This window comes from Mytilus edulis, chromosome 6, assembly GCF_963676685.1.
Source record: "Mytilus edulis chromosome 6, xbMytEdul2.2, whole genome shotgun sequence".
NCBI lineage: Eukaryota > Metazoa > Mollusca > Bivalvia > Mytilida > Mytilidae > Mytilus > Mytilus edulis.
Genome location: NC_092349.1, coordinates 72987924 through 73001913, shown reverse-complemented (window position 1 = coordinate 73001913; position 13990 = coordinate 72987924). Strand labels below are relative to the sequence as shown.

Here is a 13990-nt window from a genome sequence, read left to right as displayed (position 1 = left end):
ATCAGGTCAAGATCTATCTGCCCTGAAATTTTCAGATGAATCGGACAACCCGTTGTTGGGTTGCTGCCCCTGAATTGGTAATTTTATGGAAATTTTACTGTTTTTGGTTATTATCTTGATAATTATTATAGATAGAGATAAACTGTAAACAGCAAAAATGTGCAGCAAAGTAAGATTTACAAATAAGTCAACATGACCGAAATGGTCAGTTGTCTCCTTTAGGAGTTATTGCCCTTTATAGTCAATTTTAACCATTTTTCTTAAATCTTAATAATCTTTTAAAAAAATCTTCTCCTCTGAAACTACTGGGCCAAATTATTCCAAACTTGTCCACAATCATCATTGGGGTATCTATTTTGAAATATGTGTCCGATGACCCGGCCATTTAACCAAGATGGCTGCCACAGCTAAAAATAGAACATAGGGGTAAAATGCAGTTTTTGGCTTATAACTCAAAAACCAAAGCATTTAGAACAAATCTGAAGAAGGGTATAATTGATTATTAGGTCAAGATTTATCTGGCCGTAAATTTTCAGATGAATCGGACAACTCGTTGTTGGGTTGCTGCCCCTAAATTGGTAATTTTAAGGAAATTTTGCTGTTTTTGGTAATTATCTTGAATACTATTATAGATAGCGATAACCTGTAAAAAGCAATAATGTTCAGCAAAGTAAGATTTACAAATAAGTCAACATGACTGAAATGGTCAATTGACCCCCTAAGGAGTTAATGTCCTTTATAGTCAATTTTTAACAATTTTCATTGGGCCAAGTTCATTATAGATAGAGATAATTGTAAGCAGCAAGGATGTTCAGTAAAGTAAGATGTACAAACACATCACCCTCACCCAAACACAATTTTGTCATGAATCCATCTGTTTCTTTTGTTTAATATTCACATATACCAAGGTGAGCGACACAGGCTCTTTAGAGCCTCTAGTTCGTAAATCTTAGTGATCTTTTACAAAAATCTTCTCCTCTGAAACTACTTGGCCAAATTAATCCAAACTTGGCCACAATCATCATTGGGGTATCTAGTTTAAAAAATGTGTCCGGTGACCCGGTCATCCAACCAAGATGGCCGCCACGGCTAAAAATAGAACATAGGGGTAAAATGCAGTTTTTTGCTTATAACTCAAAAACCAAAGCATTTAGAGCAAATCTGACTGGGGTAAAACTGTTCATCAGGTCAAGATCTATCTGCCCTTTTTTTTCAGATGAATCGGACAACCCATGGGTTGCTGCCCCTTAATTGGTAATTTTTAAAGGAATTTTGCGGTTTTTGGTTATTATCTTGAATACTATTATAGTTAGAGATAACCTGTAAACAGCAATAATGTTCAGAAAAGTAAGATTTACAAATAATTCAACATGACTGAACTGGTCAATTGACCCCCTAAGGAGTTATTGTCCTTTATAGTAAATTTTTAACAATTTTCATAAAATATGTAAATTTTTACTAATATTTTCCACTGAAACTACTGGATCAAGTTCATTATAGATAGAGATAATTGTAAGCAGCAAGAATGTTCAGTAAAGTAAGATGTACAAACACATTACCATCACCAAAACACAATTTTGTCATGAATCTATCTACTTCTTTTGTTAAATATTCACATATACCAAGGTGAGCGACACAGGCTCTTTAGAGCCACTAGTTTGTTATTATCTTGAATATTATTATAGATAGAGATAAACTGTAAACAGCAATAATGTTCAGCAAAATAAGATCTACAAATAAGTCAAACGTGACCAAAATTGTCAATGGACCCGTTAAGGAATTATTGCCCTTTATAGTCAATTTTTAACATTTTTCATAAATTTTGGTAAATGTTTAGAAAATATTTTCCGCTGTACTTACTGGGCTAAGTTCATTATAGATAGAGATAATTGTAGCAACAAGAATGTTCAGTAAAGTAAGATCTACATACACATCACCATCACCAAAACACAATTTTGTCATGAATTTATCTGTGTCCATTGTTTAATATGCACATAGACCAAGGTGAGCGACACAGGCTCTTGAGAGCCTCTAGTTTAAATTACCAAAGCAATGTTTGATTGATTGGTTGATTGGTGTTAAACAACACGGACCAAAGACAAATCAGACTATGATAACTCGAGCTGTGAATAACAAGATGGATGTTGTTATCAGTTGAAATTTGCTTTTAACTAGCTTTAAGTATCCGCAACAATTCCCTGTACATTGTGTCTTTTATGTGTTTGTTAGTTGTGTTGTGCTTTGTAACGGTCTTGTGAGTTAAATCCGTTCGAATGATTTTACTAGATTGTTCATGAGTTGTACTGTTACACCACTGTCGCAGAATAGGTGAGGTTTTGGCGCCAGCAAACAATTTTAACCCCACCACATGCTGTTTTGTTGTCTTAATTGTAGCTTATGTCCCTTTGAATGTTACTAACTACAAAGAAATTATCTTAGTTTGTTTGTATTTTTTATAATGACAAACATGAGGCTGTTATGGCAATGCAGTCAACAGTTTCCTCATACAACCTAGAACTCCAATTAAACAGTCTAGACATACATACATTATCACATCCAGGGTGTCATTTTCAAGTAATGGTACATAGTTTCCAATACAAGGTTTTTTTTTCTTATTTAGCAAAATTAATTAAGAATGATTGTTTTATCAAGGAGAATAACAAAGTTCCCCTTAAATGAACTGAACAAAGAACTATAGCTTTGTTATATTCAAAGGGAAAGTTCACTTTGTCACTTTTTGTTGAGTTGATACATTTATGTGAATAACAGTTTATAATTCTAGTGTGGTGTCCTGGTTTTCTGTCTTTCTGCTTTTAAAATCTGTCTCTAAGACAGACGAGTTGTCTGTACATAAGAAATTGAGAATTCGTTCAAAACTTGTAGCTAAAAATGACTACATCAATATATTTCACCTGCGCACCAAGAGTGTTTTTTTTATTCGTACTCGCACTGCTATTTTGTTCATAATGGAATATGGAATTGAAAGATGACCAACATTATCTATTTAACACGATTTGCTCTTTTCTGTCCAATGACGATTTGTTTTTACGATACAAACAAAACTTTTACTAATTTTATTTTTTACTTATAGATTTGCATTTACAAAAAAGTACCATGAAGTGGTGAAGCAATTTCAAATCTTGTACAACAGGCTCTTTATCTTTCTTCAACCTAAAATCATAAAAAGTTAAATTAAACAATTTGATTAATTGTCAAACATAAAATACAACAAAATAAAGGCAACTGTTGAATTGTTTTTCTATCACGGTTAACATTTCAAACTATTATTTTTAACCTTAGTGAGTTTATAGAAATGTCTCGATATATAATATTTACCAGTTAAATATGGAATTGGTCAAATTTATACAGATGTTATGAATACGTATTACTTACGAAGCGCTGTAAAAAAAATGTGAAACATAAGGCTTTATGCCAAGATTTGAAAGAGAAAAAGTGTGTGTAAGCAAAAGTTAATACTGAACTATAAAATTTTAAATTCTTCTCTTTGTCAAATGCAAATAAATTCAAAGAAAAAAAAAATAAGATAATCAAATTAATTTAAGAAAAAAATAAAAACCTTTATAGACGGAAATTCTCCATGTGCCACCACACATTCTGTCATGTTCTCCTGAACATCTCTTGTTACATTGGGAATCTGGTTTTGATGGATACTGCTGACGATTTAGTATGTTGCCACAGAAACATTCATCACCACCCTATGTAAAAGAATTATGCAAAAGAATTTTAGTTTGTTGATGCATGGTTTGATAATCACTTTTCAATCTACTAAGTATTTTAACAAATGGTTTGTATGCTCACCCCTGGTGATAAGGTTGAATCGTACCTCCTTACTTGTTTGCTTAAAAACTGCGCTGTTTATAACATAAAAACTTACCTTCATACCTGCATTCCTTATTACGTAGTAATTTACCTTAATATTTGTATGCTCATCACTGTTGATAACATTGTAATCTACCTTAAAACTTGTTTGCTCATCACTGTTGATAACATTGTAATCTACCTTAAAACTTGTTTGCTCATCACTGTTGATAACATTGCAATCTACCTTAAAACTTGTTTGATCATCACTGTTGATAACGTTGTAATCTACCTTTAAAACTTGTTGGCTCATCACTGTTGATAACATTGTAATCTACCTTAAAACTTGTTTGATCATCACTGTTGATAACGTTGTAATCTACCTTTAAAACTTGTTTGCTCATCACTGTTGATAACATTGCAATCTACCTTAACACTTGTTTGATCATCACTGTTGATAACGTTGTAATCTACCTTTAAAACTTGTATGATCATCACTGTTGATAACATTGTAATCTACCTTTAAAACTTGTATGATAATCACTGTTGATAACATTGTAATCTACCTTAAAACTTGTTTGCTCATCACTGTTGATAACATTGTAATCTACCTTTAAAACTTGTTGGCTCATCACTGTTGATAACATTGTAATCTACCTTTAAAACTTGTTGGCTCATCACTGTTGATAACATTGTAATCTACCTTAAAACTTGTTTGCTCATCACTGTTGATAACATTGCAATCTACCTTAAAACTTGTTTGATCATCACTGTTGATAACGTTGTAATCTACCTTTAAAACTTGTATGATCATCACTGTTGATAACATTGTAATCTACCTTTAAAACTTGTATGATCATCACTGTTGATAACGTTGTAATCTACCTTTAAAACTTGTTTGCTCATCACTGTTGATAACATTGTAATCTACCTTTAAAACTTGTATGATCATCACTGTTGATAACGTTGTAATCTACCTTAAAACTTGTATGATCATCACTGTTGATAACATTGTAATCTACCTTAAAACTTGTTTGCTCATCACTGTTGATAACATTGTAATCTACCTTTAAAACTTGTATGATCATCACTGTTGATAACATTGTAATCTACCTTAAAACTTGTTTGATCATCACTGTTGATAACATTGTAATCTACCTTAAAACTTGTTTGATCATCACTGTTGATAACGTTGTAATCTACCTTTAAAACTTGTATGATCATCACTGTTGATAACATTGTAATCTACCTTTAAAACTTGTATGATAATCACTGTTGATAACATTGTAATCTACCTTAAAACTTGTTTGCTCATCACTGTTGATAACATTGTAATCTACCTTTAAAACTTGTTGGCTCATCACTGTTGATAACATTGTAATCTACCTTTAAAACTTGTTTGCTCATCACTGTTGATAACATTGTAATCTACCTTTAAAACTTGTTGGCTCATCACTGTTGATAACATTGTAATCTACCTTAACACTTGTTTGCTCATCACTGTTGATAACATTGCAATCTACCTTAAAACTTGTTTGATCATCACTGTTGATAACGTTGTAATCTACCTTTAAAACTTGTATGATCATCACTGTTGATAACATTGTAATCTACCTTTAAAACTTGTATGATCATCACTGTTGATAACGTTGTAATCTACCTTTAAAACTTGTTTGCTCATCACTGTTGATAACATTGTAATCTACCTTTAAAACTTGTATGATCATCACTGTTGATAACATTGTAATCTACCTTTAAAACTTGTTGGCTCATCACTGTTGATAACATTGTAATCTACCTTAAAACTTGTTTGCTCATCACTGTTGATAACATTGTAATCTACCTTTAAAACTTGTTGGCTCATCACTGTTGATAACATTGTAATCTACCTTTAAAACTTGTTTGCTCATCACTGTTGATAACATTGTAATCTACCTTTAAAACTTGTTGGCTCATCACTGTTGATAACGTTGTAATCTAACTTAAAACTTGTTTGATCATCACTGTTGATAACGTTGTAATCTACCTTAAAACTTGTTTGATCATCACTGTTGATAACATTGTAATCTACCTTTAAAACTTGTTGGCTCATCACTGTTGATAACATTGTAATCTACCTTTAAAACTTGTTTGATCATCACTGTTGATAACGTTGTAATCTACCTTTAAAACTTGTTTGCTCATCACTGTTGATAACATTGTAATCTACCTTTAAAACTTGTATGATCATCACTGTTGATAACATTGTAATCTACCTTTAAAACTTGTTGGCTCATCACTGTTGATAACATTGTAATCTACCTTTAAAACTTGTTTGCTCATCACTGTTGATAACATTGTAATCTACCTTTAAAACTTGTTGGCTCATCACTGTTGATAACATTGTAATCTACCTTAAAACTTGTTTGCTCATCACTGTTGATAACATTGCAATCTACCTTAAAACTTGTTTGATCATCACTGTTGATAACGTTGTAATCTACCTTTAAAACTTGTATGATCATCACTGTTGATAACATTGTAATCTACCTTTAAAACTTGTATGATCATCACTGTTGATAACGTTGTAATCTACCTTTAAAACTTGTTTGCTCATCACTGTTGATAACATTGTAATCTACCTTTAAAACTTGTATGATCATCACTGTTGATAACGTTGTAATCTACCTTTAAAACTTGTATGATCATCACTGTTGATAACATTATAATCTACCTTAAAACTTGTTGGCTCATAACTGTTGATAACATTGTAATCTACCTTTAAAACTTGTTTGCTCATCATTGTTGATAACATTGTAATCTACCTTTAAAACTTGTTGGCTCATCACTGTTGATAACATTGTAATCTACCTTTAAAACTTGTTTGCTCATCACTGTTGATAACATTGTAATCTACCTTTAAAACTTGTTGGCTCATCACTGTTGATAACATTGTAATCTACCTTAAAACTTGTTTGCTCATTACTGTTGATAACATTGTAATCTACCTTTAAAACTTGTTTGCTCATCACTGTTGATAACATTGTAATCTACCTTAAAACTTGTTTGCTCATCACTGTTGATAACATTGTAATCTACCTTTAAAACTTGTTTGCTCATCACTGTTGATAACATTGTAATCTACCTTAAAACTTGTTTGATCATCACTGTTGATAACATTGTAATCTACCTTAAAACTTGTTTGATCATCACTGTTGATAACATTGTAATCTACCTTTAAAACTTGTTTGCTCATTACTGTTGATAACATTGTAATCTACCTTAAAACTTGTTTGCTCATTACTGTTGATAACATTGTAATCTACCTTTAAAACTTGTTTGCTCATCACTGTTGATAACATTGTAATCTACCTTTAAAACTTGTTTGATCATCACTGTTGATAACATTGTAATCTACCTTAAAACTTGTTTGATCATCACTGTTGATAACGTTGTAATCTACCTTTAAAACTTGTTTGCTCATCACTGTTGATAACATTGTAATCTACCTTAAAACTTGTTTGATCATCACTGTTGATAACATTGTAATCTACCTTTAAAACTTGTTTGCTCATCACTGTTGATAACGTTGTAATCTACCTTTAAAACTTGTTTGCTCATCACTGTTGATAACATTGTAATCTACCTTAAAACTTGTTTGCTCATCACTGTTGATAACGTTGTAATCTACCTTTAAAACTTGTATGATCATCACTGTTGATAACATTGTAATCTACCTTAAAACTTGTTTGCTCATCACTGTTGATAACATTGTAATCTACTTTAAAACTTGTTTGCTCATCACTGTTGATAACATTGTAATCTACCTTTAAAACTTGTTTGATCATCACTGTTGATAACGTTGTAATCTACCTTTAAAACTTGTTTGATCATCACTGTTGATAACGTTGTAATCTACCTTAAAACTTGTTTGATCATCACTGTTGATAACATTGTAATCTACCTTAAAACTTGTTTGATCATCACTGTTGATAACATTGTAATCTACCTTTAAAACTTGTTGGTTCATCACTGTTGATAACATTGTAATCTACCTTTAAAACTTGTTGGCTCATCACTGTTGATAACATTGTAATCTACCTTTAAAACTTGTTTGATCATCACTGTTGATAACGTTGTAATCTACCTTTAAAACTTGTTGGCTCATCACTGTTGATAACGTTGTAATCTACCTTAAAACTTGTTTGATCATCACTGTTGATAACGTTGTAATCTACCTTTAAAACTTGTTGGCTCATCACTGTTGATAACGTTGTAATCTACCTTAAAACTTGTTTGCTCATCACTGTTGATAACATTGTAATCTACCTTTAAAACTTGTTGGCTCATCACTGTTGATAACATTGTAATCTACCTTTAAAACTTGTTTGATCATCACTGTTGATAACGTTGTAATCTACCTTTAAAACTTGTTGGCTCATCACTGTTGATAACGTTGTAATCTACCTTAAAACTTGTATGATCATCACTGTTGATAACATTGTAATCTACCTTTAAAACTTGTTGGCTCATCACTGTTGATAACATTGTAATCTACCTTTAAAACTTGTTGGCTCATCACTGTTGATAACGTTGTAATCTACCTTAAAACTTGTTTGATCATCACTGTTGATAACGTTGTAATCTACCTTTAAAACTTGTATGATCATCACTGTTGATAACATTGTAATCTACCTTTAAAACTTGTATGATAATCATTGTTGATAACATTGTAATCTACCTTAAAACTTGTATGATCATCACTGTTGATAACATTGTAATCTACCTTTAAAACTTGTTGGCTCATCACTGTTGATAACATTGTAATCTACCTTTAAAACTTGTTTGCTCATCACTGTTGATAACATTGTAATCTACCTTTAAAACTTGTTGGCTCATCACTGTTGATAACATTGTAATCTACCTTAAAACTTGTTTGCTCATCACTGTTGATAACATTGCAATCTACCTTAAAACTTGTTTGATCATCACTGTTGATAACGTTGTAATCTACCTTTAAAACTTGTATGATCATCACTGTTGATAACATTGTAATCTACCTTTAAAACTTGTATGATCATCACTGTTGATAACGTTGTAATCTACCTTTAAAACTTGTTTGCTCATCACTGTTGATAACATTGTAATCTACCTTTAAAACTTGTATGATCATCACTGTTGATAACGTTGTAATCTACCTTTAAAACTTGTATGATCATCACTGTTGATAACATTGTAATCTACCTTAAAACTTGTTTGCTCATCACTGTTGATAACATTGTAATCTACCTTTAAAACTTGTTTGCTCATCACTGTTGATAACATTGTAATCTACCTTTAAAACTTGTTGGCTCATCACTGTTGATAACATTGTAATCTACCTTTAAAACTTGTTTGCTCATCACTGTTGATAACATTGTAATCTACCTGTAAAACTTGTTGGCTCATCACTGTTGATAACATTGTAATCTACCTTAAAACTTGTTTGCTCATTACTGTTGATAACATTGTAATCTACCTTTAAAACTTGTTTGCTCATCACTGTTGATAACATTGTAATCTACCTTTAAAACTTGTTTGCTCATCACTGTTGATAACATTGTAATCTACCTTAAAACTTGTTTGCTCATTACTGTTGATAACATTGTAATCTACCTTTAAAACTTGTTTGCTCATCACTGTTGATAACATTGTAATCTACCTTTAAAACTTGTTGGCTCATCACTGTTGATAACATTGTAATCTACCTTAACACTTGTATAATCATACTATTAATAACATTGTAATCTACCTTAAAACTTGTATGATCATCACTGTTGATAACGTTGTAATCTACCTTTAAAACTTGTTTGATCATCACTGTTGATAACGTTGTAATCTACCTTAAAACTTGTTTGATCATCACTGTTGATAACATTGTAATCTACCTTTAAAACTTGTTGGCTCATCACTGTTGATAACATTGTAATCTACCTTTAAAACTTGTTTGATCATCACTGTTGATAACGTTGTAATCTACCTTTAAAACTTGTTGGCTCATCACTGTTGATAACGTTGTAATCTACCTTAAAACTTGTTTGATCATCACTGTTGATAACATTGTAATCTACCTTTTAAACTTGTTGGCTCATCACTGTTGATAACGTTGTAATCTACCTTAAAACTTGTTTGATCATCACTGTTGATAACATTGTAATCTACCTTTAAAACTTGTATGATCATCACTGTTGATAACATTGTAATCTACCTTTAAAACTTGTATGCTCATCACTGTTGATAACATTGTAATCTACCTTTAAAACTTGTATGATCATCTCTGTTGATAACATTGTAATCTACCTTTAAAACTTGTTGGCTCATCACTGTTGATAACATTGTAATCTACCTTAAAACTTGTTTGATCATCACTGTTGATAACGTTGTAATCTACCTTTAAAACTTGTTTGCTCATCACTGTTAATAACATTGTAATCTACCTTAAAACTTGTTTGCTCATCACTGTTGATAACATTGTAATCTACCTTTAAAACTTGTTTGCTCATCACTGTTGATAACGTTGTAATCTACCTTTAAAACTTGTTTGCTCATCACTGTTGATAACATTGTAATCTACCTTAAAACTTGTTTGCTCATCACTGTTGATAACGTTGTAATCTACCTTTAAAACTTGTATGATCATCACTGTTGATAACATTGTAATCTACCTTAAAACTTGTTTGCTCATCACTGTTGATAACATTGTAATCTACCTTTAAAACTTGTATGATCATCACTGTTGATAACGTTGTAATCTACCTTTAAAACTTGTTTGATCATCACTGTTGATAACATTGTAATCTACCTTTAAAACTTGTTTGATCATCACTGTTGATAACATAGTTATCTATCTTAAAACTTGTTTGATCATCACTGTTGATAACATAGTTATCTATCTTAAAACTTGTTTGCTCATTACTGTTGATAACATTGTAATCTACATTAAAACTTGTTTGCTCATTACTGTTGATAACATTGTAATCTACCTTAAAACTTGTTTGATCATCACTGTTTATAACGTTGTAATCTACCTTAAAACTTGTTTGCTCATCACTGTTGATAACATTGTAACTGACCCTCATACTTTCATGCTCATCACTTTTGATAACATTATAACTTATTTTAATACTGGTATATTCATCGCTGTTGATAGCATTGTAATTTTCCTGCGTATACAATGCTTATCACTGTTGATAGCATTGTAAACAAAGGCAACAGTAATATACCAGTGTTCAAACCTTAAAACTTGTTGGATCATCACTGTTGACCACATTTTAATTACCTTCATACCTGCGTTCTTATAATTAATTACGAAAAATAAACTCACCTCCAATCCTAGATATGTGTAGCCCTGACACAGTTGACGACATTTTTTGAGACTCATAGATGAGTTTTTAGCTTTCTTAGCCTCAAATAGTCTCCCTGCATCATCGTCAAAACAACCAACATTTCCTAAAGTGAAAGATTACTCGTATGTTATTTCCATTCAACACACAAACACTCATAAAAATATTAAGTTAACATTAAATAATTGTAAACTAAATTATCTAATATTAACATGATTAAGCAATGAATTATAAAAGTGTATCTTAAATACAAAATATCGATGGAAACAATCTATTAAACTCTCCAATGTTGTTTTTCAAGATCTGAAAATTGAAGGTCGCATTTATTGGGTAGAAAAATTGTTTATGAATTCAACAGGAAATTTGTGGTTCAATCACCCTATCATGCGTAAAACTTGGATGTTAAACAGGCAATAGTCATTGCAACTGTGAAAAACCGCTTTATGTTAAGATCGGACCCTGATTCTACGGCCGTCTTTATACTGATGTCTCCCGACAATTTAACGTTCACCAGATTATTATTAAATAAACATTTCTAATGGCAACAGATCTGTATTTGCAGGTGTTTGAACTGTGAAATCAAACAGTCAATGCTACAACCACTACTGAAGTCCATAACATCTTTTACAACGCGGAATTCGGGACCTTATATTAGACCAGTTTGGAGCAAGGTACATAAACGTGCACGTGTTCGTTGTTATAATAAATTGACACCGAAGATGTGATGAACAACGCGTCAAAATGACCAATTGACCAATTGAATGTGAAAGTATCAGGATATGGGCAGCAATATTCTTCAACCGCAGAACAAACCTTGTGTTGGTCCATGTAATGGTTCAACAGTATAAAGATGATATTTTGCAGACATATATGTTCAATAGTATTTTTATGTATTACTATGGCCCTCATAGTAGCCAGATTAAACCCCCACAGAACAGCTTTGTTACGAATGGCAAGGTAAAAGGATAGACTATGACAAAATACAATAATGTGTTTCTATCCGTACCAATGTAATATAAAACAGTGTAAGTCGAACAATATATTTGTTTTGGAGTCACTGTAAGTTGACTCAATACATATCTTTTTTCAGTATTGTGTATGACATTCATGTGTAAAACGTTAGCTCATTAAGGTAGTTTAGGGGTATAGAAATAAATAACAGAATTTCTTATACTTTGTCAAAAAGAAGATTTTACTATGATTTTTTTCAAAAAAACAATAAAAAGTATGGGTCACCGCGCTATTTTTCAAGGTACGAGTCGTTCAAAATTGCTAAAATTTGCTTAGATTGTTCTTGAAAAAAAAACACATTTTCATGCATAAAAAGAAATCTATGAGACAGAATTTTGAAATAAAATATGAGAAAATAGGTTTTATAACATATTTTAGGAAAATAAAAATAAAAATGGTGTCACCAAACTTCTTTTCTTGCTACAAGTAAAAAATGAAAAATTTGCCTATATGTCTAGTATAAATTTTGTACTAAAAGAGTTATCTCCCCTTAACATACTTAAATAGCTTATTTGAAAAATTGATTCTAAAAACACAAATATTTGGTATTTGTTAAAACATTGTTGATAATGCAATGAATCTCTCAGTTTTTTTTATATAAATAAACAGTGTAACCAATAAATTGCAATTCTGCCTCCATATTTGCAGATTTGAGCAAAGAAATAAACCGATTACGTACTGTGGTTGTACAATTCAAGATGACGGTATACCATGGAACTACCTTAAACCAAAACATTGCTATCAAAGAGTAAAATCACGAATATTCTGAACCTGGATTTTAAATTAACGCCTACCAGTAGTATATCGTAAGAGTTAATATTGCGTTAAGTGCTGTACGTATATATGGGCATAAATTAGTTAAACAATCAGCCTCTGAATCTGTTAAGTGTTTTAGGACGAAATGTAATGAGGAAAGATAATGTATAGCCATCGAGATATGATTTTAGTTATTATATATATGCAGTTCTTCAAAGTTTTTACAATAAATCAAAATTACCTAGTGAATCGTTTTTCACTTATTCTTTTGTGAGCTTTTGAAGATATTGCACTTGTATTACCTCTACACTTACCTCTTACAGGAGTAATAGTCTGATAGAATACCAGTATTACTACAAGATACACATGTATTGACACGGAACTTGCCATTATTTCTCGCACTACAAAACAAATGTAAAAAAAATATGAAAATCCTGAAAAGGAGCAGTTCCCATTATTGGCATCACATACACTAGGCATCGAATAAATGTAGCTTTAAAACAAAGTTGAATCCAACATTTTATAAAATAACAAATGTCTGTACCAAGACAGATATATGACAGTTGCTTTCCATGCCATTGTAGTGTTTGAACTTTTGTTTTTGCTATTTAAAAAAAGACTTTTTCCAACAACAAAAAATCAATTTTTTTTTTAAAGTAAATAGAACTAATTCAGTGTTAAAGAGTTTACAAAATATTAATTAAGTGTTTATTATAGCCTAGATATTTTATATAATGATTTGATAGTTCAGAGAATTTTGATGTTTGATAGCCATGTACGAGAAATGATTTTAAGCTTTATATTAAAAACACATCATTGATACCAGGCTGACAAATTAAAAATCAAACATTGCATATGACAATTATTTTGACATCTTTTTAACGGTTACATCATAAAATGCTAGACCAGAAAATAAAGAAATGTAGTTCTTAACTTTGAAAAGGATTCAAGCTTTAGAGATGAACAGCTATTATGAACTTCTGTAATTTATAAATATATGTTAAGATGCAGAATGGTATGATAATTTACTCTGTTCCATTCGT

General features: G+C 31.1%; 1 protein-coding gene across 1 annotated transcript; it reads right to left on the bottom strand.

Moving 5' to 3' along the window:
• Positions 1 to 3156: 3156 nt before the first annotated feature.
• LOC139526604 (probable serine/threonine-protein kinase DDB_G0283337) lies at positions 3157 to 13337 on the bottom strand. The gene is made up of 10 exons (XM_071321763.1): positions 13262 to 13337; positions 11162 to 11286; positions 10640 to 11000; positions 10138 to 10251; positions 9635 to 9748; positions 8220 to 8333; positions 5755 to 5913; positions 5252 to 5410; positions 3896 to 4134; positions 3157 to 3171 (listed from the first exon to the last, which is right to left on the bottom strand). The coding sequence occupies exons 1-10, from the start codon at positions 13335 to 13337 to the stop codon at positions 3157 to 3159; spliced, it is 1476 nt and encodes a 491-aa protein (XP_071177864.1).
• Between the last annotated feature and the right edge of the window lie 653 nt (positions 13338 to 13990).